At 46.7% G+C, this 18,038-nt stretch overlaps 1 protein-coding gene across 1 annotated transcript; it reads left to right on the top strand.

Moving 5' to 3' along the window:
- Positions 1-8,359: 8,359 nt before the first annotated feature.
- On the top strand, positions 8,360-14,797 carry LOC306764591 (actin, cytoplasmic 3-like; the record flags this gene model as incomplete). The annotated part of the gene is made up of 8 exons (XM_079251765.1): positions 8,360-8,482; positions 8,556-8,684; positions 10,984-11,094; positions 11,246-11,330; positions 11,444-11,605; positions 12,591-12,782; positions 13,280-13,461; positions 13,868-14,797. 8 exons carry the CDS (start codon positions 8,360-8,362, stop codon positions 14,009-14,011), a joined length of 1,128 nt encoding a protein of 375 aa, XP_079107891.1. The 3' UTR covers positions 14,012-14,797.
- Between the last annotated feature and the right edge of the window lie 3,241 nt (positions 14,798-18,038).

The following is an 18,038-nucleotide window of genomic DNA, read 5'->3' as shown; positions in this document are numbered from 1 at the left end:
GGGCTCGTGCGCCCTGGGCGGTCCCCCATAGCAAAGATCGTCCCTGTTGGTTGGAAACAGTGCTTTTCAGACTAATCATCTCCAACCAGTCTGTCCATTCTCCTCTGACATCAACCAGACATTCTGATCCAGACAACTTCTGCTGATTCGACATTTTCTCTTCTTCAGACCTGCTCTGAAAACACTGAAGATGGTGATGTGGAAAATCATGGTAAATACACAAACCAACAAACCTGCCATGTTCAATGAGAGCCCAAAAATGAAATGTATATCCGACAATGTCTGGACAAGTCTGAGGGTGTATATTTGTTGTTGTAGTTACAACCTGTGACCACACAGAGGCAGCATCCTGGTTCTAACTGTGGAAACGACCCCAACCTGAGTTTGATATGAGCAGAAAACGACTTCACAAGAAATGATCAGCTTGTTGGCACACATGCTAAGTCCGGTAACTTCTTTTCTGAGGCATTTTTGTGACATCAAGAAAAGGAAAAGAAAAGATCTTTCTGCTGAATCCTTGTATTGCCCATTAGCTTCTTAGCTAACCTGGGAAATATTGTTCTTGTAATTTCATCATTTGTCCACAAGAGGGCGACCAGAACAGTCTGCCTGCTGGAAACCCCCTGAGATGCGACAGTATGTCTTCCTGGTGGTAAATGATGTGACTCTTTTCACTCAGTAGAGTTTACACGAGTCACTCATCAGTTCAGTTGCTCAGAGTGTGCACAAATATCTAAATACACGCACACACACAAGCTTCACCTGCTCTCTTTTCTAAATGATTCATGCAGCTGAAATGGATGCAGGAAGATAATCAACGGTCAACGAAAAAGACTTCAGATCAACAGATCTCAAAGGGGTAAACCTAAAAAAAAAAAAAACCACAAGATTTTATTTTTGATCATTAAGATTTATTCCCCAATATGTCAAAAAATATATTTTAACCCAGTTATTAAATTAATTCCAACTGGTTTGCACTGATCTCCAGCCCGTCATTATATTATTAACATCAGCCCAGAAAGTAACCAAAGTTATTGTTTATCTTCAGAATAAACAGCGGAGAAACAGATTAGATATACCTTTTCTTTATTCTCCTTATTATCTTTGCTAGGCAAACACCCTGCAGACTGTTTTATTTCCAGTGGCGTCACTCAGACTGCCGAAGCAAAGCAACAGAACTTCAGCTGTAACTATTAAATAAAACAAAACCACCTGGTCAGGTGAGGAAGCGGCTCTTCCAGTGGTAAGACAGCTGGAGTCACTGCAGCGAAGAGCTGTGATGAGTCCAGCCAAGCTCCAAACGGTCAGCTAACACAGCGGTTTGTACTGCGAGCTGCCGCCATTCTCAGTCGAGCTTGGCCTTTAATGCCTGTGTGGCTGTTTGATGCACAGCTGCTTAAAGACATTTTTTAAGGAGATTGAGTTGACTTTAGCTGAACATTTTGCTGACGCAGTCTGCAAACACCACCTCACTGCCTCCCTTTCAGATCAGGGATGATCACCTTTCCCATGTTGACAAGTCTCTCTCCTTCACATAAACCGAACTTTGGTCACAACTCAAAGTGCTGAAGCGTTCCCTGTTAACTTCAGATGCATCAGAACCACGCCAAATAAAACCTGTGTTTGTCATGCTGTTGTTATTTAATCATTAACATAGGTAAATATCACATGACATTTAGACCATTTTCTGAAAACCAATGTCAGTGTTTGTTACCTTATATGGTCATATTTGAGCTTCAGGTGGGTTGTAACGTTTTAGATGATATCCTTGTGATTTTATTAGAGGTTGTGTTCCAGAGCTGATATTCTAGTTTATCACACCTCACACACCTTCTCCAGAGGTGTGGGGGACTTCTGGTCAGAGGTCGGGTTTATTGCAGTGTTACTGTGAGCTGTTGCCAAGTACGGGTTAATCATCCTCATAGACAGTGATCTCTGCAGGACATGGAGGCATGTGTAGAGCAGGTTGGATGGTGCACGACATGCTCCATTTTCAGCCATTTACATGGAACAAGATCTGTTAGTTGGGTTAGAAAAGAACCATGTTTGGGCTAAAACGGCACCTCCTGATAAGCAGCGGTACGAGACTGTCCTCCCTAAACATCACAGACAAAAGCAAGTTTGAGAAAACTGCACAGGTCTCATATAAAACATAAACCAGGAAACAAGGTTCTGTTCATTATTCTAATTAACACGGATGGAAGAGCTTTCAGGGTGTCCATGAGTCTACTAACTTGGAGTGAGGAAGATGAGATCCTGGTCCCTGTCTGATTAAATGGGTTGAAAATGGATCCAACCCAGACTGGTAAATTCTGTGATGAGAGTTTGCTTTATTTGCCAGTCGGGGTGGAGGCTGCAGAGAGCTTCCTCTGGTCTGGTTGTGAGTGAGATTCTTCAGCTTAATGAAAACAGTTTGTCAGATTACAAAGACCGTTCTTCTCCTTCTAACCCCAGACAGACTGAGGTTGTTGTCAATGGACCTGAGGACCTCTGGAAGACTAGCTATGTACTCCAGGTGGTTCCACTTTGGTCTCCAGGTGGTTCCACCTTGGTCTCCAGGTGTTCCACCTTGGTCTCCAGGTGGTTCCACTTTGGTCTCCAGGTGGTTCCACTTTGGTCTCCAGTTCTACAGTGAGGAACATTGGAGTTATTCTGGACCAGGATCTGCCTTTTGACCTTCAAATAAAACAGGTTTTAAAAAGCTCTCAGTGACCAAGCTCTAGATTCTGCCAACAGAATCTCTCCTGCATCTCAGACTGCAGGTTTACTGCTGGTTCCTAGAGGTTCTACAAGTAGAACAGGAGTTCAGTTATCAGACCTCTCTGTGGAACCAGATCCCAGTCTGGCTTCAGGGAGCAGAACCAGATCCCAGTCTGGTTTCAGGGAGCAGAACCAGATCCCAGTCTGGCTTCAGGGAGCAGAACCAGATCCCAGTCTGGTTTCAGGGAGCAGAACCAGATCCCAGTCTGGCTTCAGGGAGCAGAACCAGATCCCAGTCTGGTTTCAGGGAGCAGAACCAGATCCCAGTCTGGTTTCAGGGAGCAGAACCAGATCCCAGTCTGGCTTCAGGGAGCAGAACCAGATCCCAGTCTGGCTTCAGGGAGCAGAACCAGATCCCAGTCTGGTTTCAGGGAGCAGAACCAGATCCCAGTCTGGTTTCAGGGAGCAGAACCAGATCCCAGTCTGGTTTCAGGGAGCAGAACCAGATCCCAGTCTGGTTTCAGGGAGCAGACCTCCCTACCTTCCAGATGAGTCTTTATCAGGTCTGGTGTAGTGACCTTGTTTCATCCCTTTAGTCCTGCTGCTAAAAGTCTGTTGGGAGATGTCCCATGTTGCACTGGGCTTCTCTGTCCTTCCTCTATCTCCTGGTTCTGTTTCTGGTGGAGTTTTCTGTTTTTTATCTTCGTAGTTCTGGTGAAGGATTTCCTTCTTGGTTCTGGTTCTGATGGAGGTTTTCCTTTCATGTTCTGGTCTGATGGAGGTTTTCCTTCCTGGGTCTGGTTCTGATGGAGGTTTTCCTTCCTGGTTTTGGTTCTGATGGAGGTTTTCCTTCCTGGTTTTGGTTCTGATGGAGGTTATCCTTCCTGGTTCTGGTTCTGATGGAGGATTTCCTTCCTGGTTCTGGTTCTGATGGAGGTTTTCCTTCCTGGTTCTGGTTCTGATGGAGGTTTTCCTTCCTGGTTCTAGTTCTGATGGAGGTTTTCCTTCCTGGTTCTGGTTCTGATGGAGGTTTTCCTTTCATGTTCTGGTCTGATGGAGGTTTTCCTTCCTGGTTTTGGTTCTGATGGAGGTTTTCCTTCCTGGTTTTGGTTCTGATGGAGGTTTTCCTTCCTGGTTTTGGTGCTGATGGAGGTTTTCGACGTACAGATTGAGGATAGTGTTAGAAAGTGAACGCTCTGAGAATGTTGTGAGAAATAAAGCATCTTAACTGTGTAAAGCTGGTAGATTTTTTAATGAAACACTGTAATTTGCCCATCTGCAGCTGTAGGAAAAGTATTGATTGGATTCTGTCTCAGAGGATAAAATCTGTGCTCTGGATCAATATAAAAGGGTTTCATGACACATCTTTGATGAGCTACAACACCGCAAAGCTGCTTGAGAGGACAGGCAAGACAAGCAATAAATCTTTAACTGTTCCAAAGTCAAACGTCTTTATGATTAAGAAGAGATGAGTCATACGTGAAACCAAAGTTCCTCCTGCTGACACGAGCAGCTCTTAAAGACATCTGTATTCCTCTTTTCTACTTTTCATTTTTCAGTCTCCTGTTTTCATGTTGTAATGCTGCTTCTCTTCCAAATATACTGTCCTGCTGTCAGCAAAGCACAGTATCGTTACATCCACTCACCCATCCATTCATCCATCCATTCATCCATCCATCCATCCATCCATCCATCCATCCATCCATTCATCCATCCATTCATCCATCCATCCATCCACTCACCCATCCATCCATCCATCCATTCATCCACTCACCCATCCATCCATCCATCCATTCATCCATCCATCCATCCATTCATCCATCCATCCATCCATTCATCCATCCATCCATTCATCCATCCATTCATCCATCCATCCATCCATCCATTCATCCATCCATCCATCCATCCATCCATCCATCCATCCACTCACCCATCCATCCATTCATCCACCCATCCATCCATTCATCCATCAATTCTGTCCATCTTCTGGTCTGGACCCTTGTCTATATTCTGGACTCCACTCTGATCTGGTCTCAAGTCTAGACTCTGGTCTGGACTGCGCTCTGGTCTCTAGTCTAAACTGTGGTCTGGACTCAGGTCTAGACTCTGGTCTGAACTATGGTCAGGACTCTTGCCTAGACTCTAGCCTGGTCTATGGCCTGGTCTCTTTTCTGGACTATTACCTCAACTCTGATGGTCTGTTCTTTGGTTTAAACTTTAGTCTGCTCTCTGGACTGGTCTCTGGTGTGGGCTCTAGTTTAGACTCTAGCCTGGATTCTGGTCTAGACTCTGGTCTGGTCTCTGGTCTGGACTATTGTCTGGACTCTAGTCTAGGCTATGATCTGGTCTCTGGTCTGGACTCTACTCGAGACTCTGATCTGGTCACAGGATTGAGCTCTAGTGTAGACTCTGGCCTGAAATGTGGTCTGGACTCCGGTCTGGTCTGTAGTTTAGACTCTGGTCTGGACTTTTGTCAGGACTGCGTCTGAACTCTGGTCTGGTCTCTGGCATAGATTATAGTCTAATCTTGGTTTGAAATTTAGTCTATACTCTGATCTGGTCTCTGGTCTTGACTCTAATTTAGACTCTGGCGTGGATTTGGCTCTGGATTTTGGTCTGGTTTCTAGTTTTGTGTCTGGTCAAGACTCTGGCTTGGTCTTGGGTCTGGACTCTCGTCTAGATTCTGGACTGCACTCTGGTCTGGACTCTAGTCTAGACTTTGGTCTGGAATGCAATCTGGTCTGTGGTCTGCTCTCTAGTCTAAACTGTGATCTGGACTCAAGCATAGACTCTAGTCTGGTCTCTGGTTTGGTCTCTGTTCTGGTCTCTTTTCTGGACTATTACCTTGACTCTAGCTAGACTATGGTCTGGTATTTGGTTTAAACTTTAGTCAGAACTCTGGACTGGTCTCTGGTCTGGGCTCTTATGTTGAGTTTGGCCTGGATTCTGGTTTGGACTCTGGTCTTGTCTCTGGTCTTGACTATTGTCTGGACTTTAGTCTAGACTGTGGTTTGGTCACTGGTCTGGACTCTGGCCTGATCTTTGGATAGGACTCTAGTCTAGACTCTGGCCTGGAATCTGGTCTGGACTCTGGTCTGTTGTCTGGTCTGGTCTGCGGTCTGGACTTTTGTCTGGACTCTTTTCTGGTCTCTGGTGTAGTCTGGTTTGGTTTCTGGTCTGATCTCTTGTCTGGATGTTATACTCTACTCTGGCCTGGACTCTGTTTTGGATTCTGGTGTAGACTCTTATCTGGACTCTGTTTTGATCTCATATCTGGACTCTAGCCTGGACAGTGGTTTGGTGTGTGTGGTCTACACTCTAGTCTAGACTCTGGTCTGGGCTCTGGTCTCGTCTTTGATTTGAACTTGAGTCTAGACCAGGGGTTTCCCCGGTACAACACACCTGATTCAAATCAGTGGCTAATTAGCAGAGTTGTCCAGAGCTTGACATCAAACTCAATATCAAACACACAATTCTGCTAAGTAGCCATTAGCAGCACTCAAGGACCAGAGTTGCAAACCCCTGGTCTAGACTCTGGTCTGTGCTCTGGTCTGGACACTGGTCTAGTCTCTGACCTGGACTCGAGTCTGGACTCAGGCCTGGATTCTGTTCTGGACTCTACTCTAAACTCTGTTCTGGATTCTGGTGTGGATTCTTATCTGGACTCTGTTCTGATCTCATATCTGGACCATCTAGTCTAGACTGTGGTTTGGTGTCTGGTCTAGACTCTTGTCTAGACTTTGGTCTGGACTCTGGTCTTGTCTTTGGTATGACTCTAGTCGAGACTCTGGTGTGGTCTTTGATTTGAACTTTAGTCTAGACTTTGGTCTGGGCTCTGGTCTGGACACTGGTCTAGTCTGGGATTTGGACTCTGGTCTGGTCTCTTGTCTGAACTTTATACTCGACTCCAGTATCGACTGTGGCCTGGACTAAAGTCTAGTCGCTGATCTAGAATTTGGTCTGGTCTCTGGTCTGGACTTTAGTCAAGACTCTTTTCTGGACTCTGGTCTGGAATTTCATCTAGACTGTAGTTTAGACTCTGGTCTGGAATCTGGTATGGTCTGGTGTTTGGGTTGAACTTTAGTCTGGTCATGTCTCTAATCTGGACTTTGTTCTGATCTCATAACCAGTTCCTAGTCTAGACATTTGTCAGGTCGCTGATCTGGACCCGAGTGTAGACTCTGGCCTGAACTCTAGTCTGGTCTTTGGTTTGACCTTTAGTCTGGACTTGGGTCTCAACTCTAGTTTAGACTCTTCTTTGGACTCTAGTCTAGATTCTGTGGCGTAGCGTTGCATTGTGGGTAAATCCATAGCGATGGCGTTAAGGGTCCTCTGCCTCGTCTGGTGTTCATACTGCGTCCATTGTTGCAGTGGATTTCTGCAGGATACTTGCATAAGACACAATAAAAACCTGAAACAGCCATAGTTTGGTCTCCATGTTTAACTGGCAGGTGGAGGAAACAGTTTTCTTCTTCACGCTGGTCTTGTCCTCTCTTCTGCAAAATACTAGGTTGACCAATCACCTTCAAAACACGATTCAAGTAACTTGTTTTGTGATAAACTTATTTGCTATGTAAAATAAGAAGATAAAATAAAATAAAATATTGGTACACCAATAAATTTGATCATTTGATTAAACTAAAATCACCCTGACAGACATACTCTTCAGCCAATCAGGACATGTACTGATACCCTGGCATACCCTGCACGCCTGAACCAATCAGAGCGCTGGATGTGAGAACTTTGCCTTTTATGGGCAAGACAGGATGTTCCAGAGCTCGTATAAAACCGGTGATCTTTGGCTCCTGATGCTGCGGTGACTGAGTACAGCTGGATACCAACACACACACACACACACACCAGCAGACACACCTGTTACTCACCTGGAACAGGTAAGTGTACACTGGTACTTGTCCATACCCAGTACCAGTATCTCTGATGCTCTTCAATAATTAAGATGGAAAAATCATCAAACTGTTAAATCCGAATGAACTTTCACAACCTTTTAGTGTTTTTTTTTTGTGATTTTTTGTAAAAAAATGATAAATTAGTTAAAACTCTGCAACGATTTTAGATGAACTTTGAAGGTTAATGGTAAATCTTTACTTTTTCATGATTATTCAGAACAAAAGAACACTTTGTTTAATTACAGTGTCACGTCCCGAGTTATTGCTTAAATGAAGTGCACGATTATTAAGTTATTTAAATTAATTTTATAGCGCGGCTCCTTGTATATTAAATCCAGTAATCATACATTATTCTTTTCCCAGTTACCATAAAGCAGTAATTATATTCAGTTACTTGTTTATATATGTGTTCAGTTCCGGTAAATATTTTCACGTAAATAACACTTTCCATATGAGAAATAGTCTTATTCTTATTTCATTTGACTCGAATAACAAATAAGCAGCTACACTTTCAAAATAATCTGAACTATTGCCAAAGATGACTAAGATATCACTGTCCCTCATGGATATTCTTCCTCTGGACTAGTTTCAGTTTTCTCCAAACTTTATTATCTTATGAAACCAGAAATGTAGCATGAAACAAAATATAATGTTCCTCAATGTTTCCCCATGTTAAAGCACATTTAAAAAGAAAGTCTTTGAGATGGGAAATGTTGGAGATGTTGCATGAACATGCTGGTCTCCTTCCAGACATGGAGGACGACATCGCTGCCCTGGTTGTGGACAATGGCTCCGGTATGTGCAAGGCTGGTTTTGCTGGAGATGATGCTCCACGTGCCGTCTTCCCCTCCATTGTTGGGCGCCCCAGACACCAGGTACACACTTCACCATGAGCATCAGCTGCAGGTCAGGAGGCGTAACAAGGCGACTGAGGGTGTTTTTGTGCAGGGTGTGATGGTGGGGATGGGACAGAAGGACAGCTACGTGGGAGACGAGGCTCAGAGTAAGAGAGGCATCCTGACTCTGAAGTATCCCATCGAGCACGGCATCGTCAGCAACTGGGACGACATGGAGAAGGTGAGACTGTGAAGTATCACAGTGACTGATGTCAGTGATCATTTGGTCTGTAATCATTATGATAATAAAAGATGAGTCATAATGGAAAACCTTGTAATGGATAGATAACAAAAGGCCTTGTCAGGCATTAAAGAGAGACCTGGAACAATAAAGCTGGAGTAAAGTTTATGTAAACAATGCTAACATAGTCTATATTTTCTCTCTTTTTTTCATTTTCAACCTTTTACTTTGCACATGCAGAGGAACTTGTGCATTCCAAATTTACAAAACACATCTTTTATGAGCAGTCACAAGTGGCCACAGCACGGGGCTGCAAGAGTAGTATAAATGCAAGTCCGTCAGGTGTTTAATGGCACATTGTGCAACAGGGAGAGGGGATGCAAACCTTAGGTACAAGGAACCCATGTCCACAAAGACACTTTGCAAAAGCATTCATGCCAAGTTGGAGATGAGGTAATTAATTAATCTTTATTATTATTTAATAATAATGCATTAAATATTCCTTTATGAGGTTATCGATGAGAATAGAATTCAGAGCAAATCATCCAACTTCAACGGCACCAATGGAATTAAAATATTTATTGCAATAAATAAGAAAAATTGGGGGGGGGGGCTGAGGAAGACAATGAACGGAGATGTTAATGTGGCTAGGTCAACAGTGTTGGTGGCGAGATGAGACAGACGTCCACCATCCACAGCAGGTGGGAACGGTTCGACTCTCCAGAGTGGCAGAGGACACCCGCCCAGAGAGCCAGAACAAAAACTGCTGAAGGGCAGATAATGCTGCTAATATAGAGATTTACAAAAAATGAATAAATTAAAAAAAAGACCTGAAGGGGAAGGTTAAAGTATAGCTAAACATATAGTGATCAACAATGTTGGTGGCAGAATGGGGTGGACATCAGCCAACTGAACTGGCTGGAGTGGTTCAATCCCCTGGCCTGGTGCAAGATGCCTGCCCTGGAGAGCTGGGATGAGGTGGAGAAAGTAGTGGTCATTCAGCAGGAAAAAAAAATGGAAAAGACCTACAGGGGAAAGTTAAGGTATCAGCAAACATGCAATGATCAACAATGGTGGCAGAATGGGGTGGACATCCACCAGCCAAGCTGGTGGGACTGGTTCAATCCCTTGGCATAGTGGAGGATGCCTGCCCCAGGAGGCTGGGACAAAATCTATTAAGGGGACAGAAGAAGTTCCGGTATACATGAAGGAGGGTGACATGTTAGGGGGCGAGGTTAGGGCCATATGGGGTAAGTGTTCCTCATGTATGGATCCAGAGTTTTTCTGCTCTTTTCTGCTGCCTAGTGGTCCATCTACCATTAAATTCCAGTCTGTAGATGGTAAGATATTGTACAGAGGGGGATTGGAAGTAATTAACCAAGGGGTGGACAGTCTGCCTTCCCTAATGTTATACAAATATTGTTTAAGACGGGTGAGGATTGAATGCTGAGTTTCACAATATATAGTTTATTGCAAGCTGTGCAGAGGATGGTTTAAACCATGTTCCTAGAAGAGAATGAGCAGGCAGCGGATATAGGGAGGATATATGGGGGTTGGTGATGAATTTGTGGGAGATATATAGGTGGTCATGCTCATGAGAGATATGTTTATGTTCTGTGAAGGCTGAGTGAACTAAGATGTCCTGGAGATTTTGGTTTCCTTTATCGGCCACGATGAATCAATGGTTCTGGAAAGGGAGATATTGAAATTTTAAATTCTGAAAGTTAGTTTTGATTGTCCTGTGAAGAGGGGTGAATCTGTGGGAGAGGGTGCTAATGAAGGGGAGTCTGGGCGGTCAATTGGGTTGTGTAAGGGAAGGGTGGGTGGGCGTGTTGTTCAAGCGGTGGGTTGAAAGAAGTAGATGATATGGGAACGTGGGATGGCTCAGAAGTATAGGAGTAGGGGAGAGGTGGATAGACAGGGAGGGCAGAGGAGTGGTTGAGGTCAGGGAAGGATGGCAGGTTGGGGGAATGGTTAGGATTGGAAAAGAGTGAGCGCAGAGAATGATTAGGGTTAGGAAGGAAGGGATGGGAAAGGGGGTTAGGGTTAGAATTAAGGGAAGGGGACTGGGATAGGAGATGATTATAGTTAGGAAGGGGGAGTAGGGAAGGGTAAAGGTTAGAGTTAGATGATACTACATGAAACAAGATGGTACACTAAGGATGCACTTTTCTGGAGTGTCTTTGTTTTTGGGGGTGGGCTACAGCTGGGGTTAGTGTTAGTGTTGGGGTTAGGGCTAAGTGCTGCTGGTGAAATCTTTGACTTTGTGGTCAAACTAAGCTGTTGTCCTGTTGTGCAGATCTGGCATCACACCTTCTACAATGAGCTCCGTGTGGCTCCTGAGGAGCATCCAGTCCTGCTGACCGAGGCTCCGCTCAACCCTAAAGCCAACAGGGAGAAGATGACACAGGTGAGATCAGACTGACCCACACCCGTCCAGAAACTCCTGAACATGAATGACTTTCCAGCTGCCGTGTCTTCCTGGGTCGCTATCTGGAAAGAAGCCGTCTGAATAACTTTACAGACATTACAAAGTGACACTTCATGTCTTCCTGGTCCAGATCATGTTTGAGACCTTCAACTGTCCTGCCATGTATGTGGCCATCCAGGCCGTCCTGTCGCTGTACGCGTCTGGTCGTACCACAGGTGAGTGAACTGGGACCGGTCCGACTTTTCTGAAGCTCAGTTTGAGCTGCAGTAAAACACAACAGCATGCTTTTTATGCTGAGCTGCATCACTAACTAGAATTTATCCTGCAGGGATTGTGATGGACTCCGGTGACGGTGTCAGCCACACTGTGCCGATCTACGAGGGCTACGCTCTGCCTCACGCCATCCTCCGTCTGGATCTGGCCGGCAGAGATCTGACCGACTACTTGATGAAGATCCTCACTGAGAGAGGCCACAGCTTAACCACCACTGGTATGATCCACACCAGGCCTGCACCATGTCAGGAAAACCTGCAATAACACTGTGGAAAGTTGATGATATGACCTGCGATAACAGAATTTTTAAAAGTTTTTTACCTGGAGCTACAATCACACAACGGCTGTGTTGGACTTTGTAGCTTTTGCCATAACAAGGCTGGGATTGTTGTTTTAGCTAACACTAGACTTTAGAAACTTTTCTGTACTTCTTAAAAGGACTTTGTGTAAGAATTACTCACAACTAACATTACCCAACTACCCAATAAATAGACATTTAACACATGCAGTAAAATCCTGTCCAAACTCTGCTGGTGGACCTGCATGTGTACAAGGTTTCAGTAACTTTCAGGTTGCAGCAAAGCTGGACTAAAAGTTGGTGGGAAGGTTTTATGAGCTGCATTTACTGTGACAAAAGCCAGCATTTATGGCAACTTTGAAAGCAACTAAACATCTACTTCTGTAGCAGTGAGGTTGGCGTAGTTTAGCAGGGTCTACTGTTGTCCTTCCTATGCTAGCAAGCAGCACTAAATAACAAACCCAATGAAACCAGTTGGCTTCAGGCTCATTTAGGCAGTATAGTTGACTTACTTTTCGAGGACAAAGCTACAACTTCAGCATCCCTTTTAAAGTCCGTCTCCTTCTTGATCTCCTTCCACCTGGGGGAGGCTGGTCCTGATTCTCCTTTCGGAAGCTCCAGTCATGCCACCTGTTAAGTGCCCTCTCCCTCTTTATTGGCGATGGTGAAAATGGTTCTTGAGCTGTTGCTGCATATGCATGGTCTTACATGATTGCAAATGAACACTGAACAGACTTTACAATCTTTTAAATCTGATGAAATATGTACATCATGCAGGCTAATATGAAGATGAAAGAAAATGTCTCTGCATGATGTGCAACCCTAATCCCCCCCCTCCTACAAACAAAGGTTTGGATATTGATGGAGCTTCTGTACATTTAACCTGTAATCCTCTGAACTCCAGCTGAGCGTGAGATCGTCCGTGACATCAAGGAGAAGCTGTGCTACGTTGCTCTGGACTTTGACCAGGAGTTGCAGACGGCATCGTCATCATCATCACTGGAGAAGAGCTACGAGCTTCCTGATGGACAAATCATCACCATCGGCAACGAGAGGTTCCGCTGCCCCGAAGTGCTCTTCCAGCCTTCGTTCATCGGTCTGTAACAGTTAACGTTGCCTTTTAGCCGCTCAGCTGCTGTTCAGCTGTTTAGAAACAGGAATTCACCATGGCTGAGCTGGATCAGAGTTTCTGATGGAAGCAGAATTTTAACAGCAAACTCTCCATCTTTCCATTGGCTCTTCCTCTTTGCAGCAGTGACTTATAAGTCCTTGTTGTGAGAAAGGTGTCGGGGTTAAGGACAGAAACCAAATCAGTGTTTGAGATGTTTCTAATACGTCGTGCTGCAGAGGTGATGCAGTAATAAACTTAACTCACTGTGCTTTATACCTGAAGGGGAAAGTGTTGCGTGCTGTTAAATCATGGATTCCTTCATGAGTCTCTCAGAGGAAGCTGATTTATCTCTGGCTCCCGTTTCCAGGATATGAGTCACTTGGCATTCATGAGACGACCTACCAAAGCATCAAGCGGTGTGATGTGTTATATATAAATATTATGTCAGAGGAAGCTGATTTATCTCTGGCTCCCGTTTCCAGGAATGGAGTCGGCCGGAATCCATGAGACGACCTACAACAGCATCATGAAGTGTGACATGGACATCCGGAAGGATCTGTACTCCAACACTGTGCTGTCAGGAGGTACCACCATGTACCCCGGCATCGCCGACCGCATGCAGAAGGAGATCACTGGCCTGGCCCCGTCCACCATGAAAATCAAGGTGCAGTATCTCCCCCTGCAGACGACCAGTAATGGCCTCCAGGCTCTTTATGAATCTTCCTAATCTGGTATGTAGAGGTTCTAATGACCTGGTGGACATTACGATGATGAGGGGCTTTCCTGTAGTTTAAAGCCTCATAAGCTCAACAGAATGTATGTTTTAGTGTTTCTTCTGAAGAAATGAAAGAATTTCTAGAGAAGTGATTCTGTCCCACTACATTAACATACAAATTTCTCCTCCCTTCAGTGGCAGCAACACACCTGCATGTTAAAGCAGAAAGGGTGTTCTGGATGTGCAGATTTTTATTCTTTAATCAGATTTCGCGCCATGAAAAACTAAAACTGTCTTTTTCCATCCTCACTCAGACTTGAATGAATGACTTGACTTTGAGCTTTATCACCTCCAGATCATCGCTCCTCCAGAGAGGAAGTACTCTGTGTGGATCGGCGGCTCCATCCTGGCCTCCCTCTCCACCTTCCAGCAGATGTGGATCAGCAAGCAGGAGTACGACGAGTCCGGTCCGGCCATCGTCCATCGGAAGTGCTTCTGAAGCTGCTGGCGGCGACCGAGCTCCTCACATGATGAACTAAAACATGCCACTTCATCTAACGTGGAGGGCTTCGCTGAGCCCATCTCTCAGTATCCCATGTGACTGCACAGGAAGGCAGCTCCATCTGTAAAGTCTCAGTTTCTCAGTCTTTGTAGAAGATTATTTAACTTCTGTTAAACCTCAATAAAACACCTTTGTTTACATGTTTTCTGCTGCGGCCATTTCTGCTGGACCTGCATGTTTAAACGTAATCACACATGCATACAAACTCTACAACAAGGTGCTGAGATGTGAAAGCTGCTGGTGGATTTAAGGGGACCTGAAGCTCTGGTGTAAAATTCCTCTTTTTTTTTTTTTTTTCTCCAACTATGGTCTCTGAGTCTATGAAATGCGTGGTATTAAAGAATCTAAATATAATGAAGCACTAAGTTGAGCTATCATCTCAGCTCTTCCCTCTGATCAACATATATGAATAAAGTTGGAGGTAAATGTGAGACTTATACAGCTTCAGAAAATATTCTCCCCATTTAATTTAGATGTAGCTGGTAGGTTTTACATGCAGGTCCTGGTGGGTTTTCCATAAACAGTTTGAGATAAAGGAATTATCATGACATGCTTCGACTTAAATGTCTTAAAACCAATGATAGAATATCAGGATTTTACAAAATCTTTACCCATAAGTTGAATATCACCAAGTTTGGTGAGTCGTGTGAAACAGCACTTCAGTGGCCTTTAACTTGCCAACATTCCTCTACAAAAGATTCAGAAGGAAATATCAGCCACAATCCTGACAAGATAAGCAATACTTTCAAAGAATTTTACAAAACACTATATAAATCACAAATAAACCCAACAGATAAGAATATTGATCAGTTCTTTTGTGATATTAATCTCCCAAAATTAAAACATGAAAATAAAATGGCTCTAGATTCACCCATTTCAGTTCATGAGCTCCATGAAGCTCTCCACCGTATGCCAAACAATAAAGCAGCAGGTCCAGATGGTTATCCAGCTGAATTCTACAAAAAATTCTGGACCACACTGGCTCCAACCTTTTACAACATGGTTTCAGAAATAAAAGAAAAACAAAGAATACCCCGAATAAAAACTTAGCAAATACTACAGCACTATTAAAAGCTGGAAAAGACCCTGCACTCCCATCCAGTTATCGTCCAATTTCATTAATAAACGTAGATCTCCAAATAATCAGCAAAGCTCTAGCCAGAAGGATAGAGAAAATAACCCCTTCCATTATTCACGCTGATCAAACAGGCTTTATAAAAGGTAGACATTCCTACACTAACATGCGCAGATTAATTAACATAATAGATTATTCAACTCTACTCTACTATTCAACTCTCATAGGTTTGAATGGGTAGAGTGGAAGTGGGGTGGGGAAGTGTGCAATGGGTGTGTGCCAATAAAGGGGGAGTATGTTAGTGGGGTGTAGAGGTGGAGGGACGGGGTGGGAGGTGTGGGCATGTATAGGGGGGAAGGGTGTGAATGAAGATGGAAAGGTGAGTTGGGGTGTGTGTGGGTAGGGAGGAGGAGGTCATTTGAGGTGTGGTGGGGATGTGTGTGGGATGGGGTGTGTGCTGATAAATAAGGGAGTGTGCGAACTGGGGGTGTGTGTTGAGGTGTGTAGAGAGGGGGCTTGTGAGGGGAGTTGTGTTATAGGGTGTGTATGTGTGCATTGGGGAGTATGTGAGCGGGAGAAGGGGGGTAGGGGAGTGTGAGATGGAGGATGTGTAATGTATGGGGAGGGTAGGGTGCATGTAGGGAGGGAGTATCTGCGTGTGAGTGAGTTGGTACGTGTGTGTGTTGCAGGATGAAGACGTCTAGCTGCGGGACATGCAGGATGAAGACGTCTAGCTGCGGGACATGCAGGATGAAGACGTGGAGCTGCGGGACATGCAGGATGAAGACGTGGAGCTGCGGGACATGCAGGATGAAGACGTGGAGCTGCGGGACATGCAGGATGAAGACGTCTAGCTGCGGGACATGCAGGATGAAGACGTGGAGCTGCGGGACATGCAGGATGAAGACGTGGAGCTGCAGGACATGCAGGATGAAGACGTGGAGCTGCGGGACATGCAGGATGAAGACGTGGAGCTGCGGGACATGCAGGATGAAGACGTGGAGCTGCAGGACATGCAGGATGAAGACGTCTAGCTGCGGGACATGCAGGATGAAGACGTGGAGCTGCAGGACATGCAGGATGAAGACGTGGAGCTGCAGGACATGCAGGATGAAGACGTCTAGCTGCGGGACATGCAGGATGAAGGCGTGGAGCTGCGGGACATGCAGGATGAAGACGTGGAGCTGCGGGACATGCAGGATGAAGACGTGGAGCTGCAGGACATGCAGGATGAAGACGTGGCGCTGCGGGACATGCAGGATGAAGACGTGGAGCTGCGGGACATGCAGGATGAAGACGTGGAGCTGCGGGACATGCAGGATGAAGACGTGGAGCTGCAGGACATGCAGGATGAAGACGTGGAGCTGCGGGACATGCAGGATGAAGACGTCTAGCTGCGGGACATGCAGGATGAAGACGTCTAGCTGCGGGACATGCAGGATGAAGACGTGGAGCTGCGGGACATGCAGGATGAAGACGTGGAGCTGCGGGACATGCAGGATGAAGACGTGGAGCTGCGGGACATGCAGGATGAAGACGTGGAGCTGCGGGACATGCAGGATGAAGACGTGGAGCTGCGGGACATGCAGGATGAAGACGTGGAGCTGCGGGACATGCAGGATGAAGACGTGGAGCTGCGGGACATGCAGGATGAAGACGTGGAGCTGCGGGACATGCAGGATGAAGACGTGGAGCTGCGGGACATGCAGGATGAAGACGTGGAGCTGCGGGACATGCAGGATGAAGACGTGGAGCTGCGGGACATGCAGGATGAAGACGTCTAGCTGCGGGACATGCAGGATGAAGACGTGGATCTGCGGGACATGCAGGATGAAGACGTGGATCTGCGGGACATGCAGGATGAAGACGTGGAGCTGCGGGACATGCAGGATGAAGACGTGGAGCTGCGGTTAGGGAATGGGCCTACTTTTGGACAATTTTTGAATGGGCAAGTCTTGCCATTGTACAAAAACTCATGACGCTGTCAATGTCACGAACGATTTCGTCCGTTGTCAATCCCTTTGCGCGTCCACGAAGTAGCCCCGTGGACGGGGCCGTGCCGGCGCTACTGCGCCTACGGATGGCGCTCTCGCTACACCTCGTCCACGGGGAGGCCTTTCCGTCCACTTCAGGTCCTTCCAATGGTGGCTGGCCCCGTTTTCCTTACCCCGTCCACTCGGAGGCCTTTTCGTCCATTCGGAGGCCCGACCCCGGAAACGCCCCAAACGGCGCCCGGAGGCCCGCGGGGGCCCCCGAAGGGCCGAGCGGGGCCCGGGCGCCTCAGAAACCGCTTTTTGGTCCGCGTGCCCGAAAAGGCCCCCCGACGCGACCGAAGGACCCCCGGCCCGGGGGACGCCGCCGACGGCGCCCGCGGACCCGTTGGAAGAACTTTTGCCAAAACGTGCCCCGGGGGCCCCGGGGACCCCGCAGGCGCGCAGAGGGGGCCGGAGAGGTGCGCCCGTTCGCTCGGGGACCCTCCGGTGCCCCCGGGGGCCCCGCGGGAGACGGGTAAGGGAAATCCCATTCGGGGGATTGCCGGTGGACGAAACGTCCACCGTCAGACCCTCCCCATTCTGAGGCGCACGTATGCCTGTCCGTTTGCAATCCCTTTGCATGGGCGACGTCGCTTCCCTTCCGCGGGTCCCGCGGGGTCCCCTCGCCGGCGATGCGAGAGACGCCGCGCGGGGCCCGTAGCTCGCCGTCGGGGCCTCGCGGGGGCCCCCGAGGGCCGGGGCGCGGGGGCCTCGAAAACGACTTTTTTTCTCCGCGTGCTCGAAAAGGCGCCCCCGACGCCTCCCGCGCACCTCCCGCCCCGGACGCGCCCGCCACGGCGACGCCGGACCCGTTGGAAGAACTTTTGCCAAAAGGCGGTCCTAGGGCCCCGGGGAC

Source organism: Telmatherina bonti (assembly GCF_933228915.1).
Source record: "Telmatherina bonti genome assembly, chromosome: 13".
NCBI classification, from domain to species: Eukaryota; Metazoa; Chordata; class Actinopteri; order Atheriniformes; family Telmatherinidae; genus Telmatherina; species Telmatherina bonti.
This window is presented reverse-complemented; position numbering and strand designations above follow the sequence as displayed.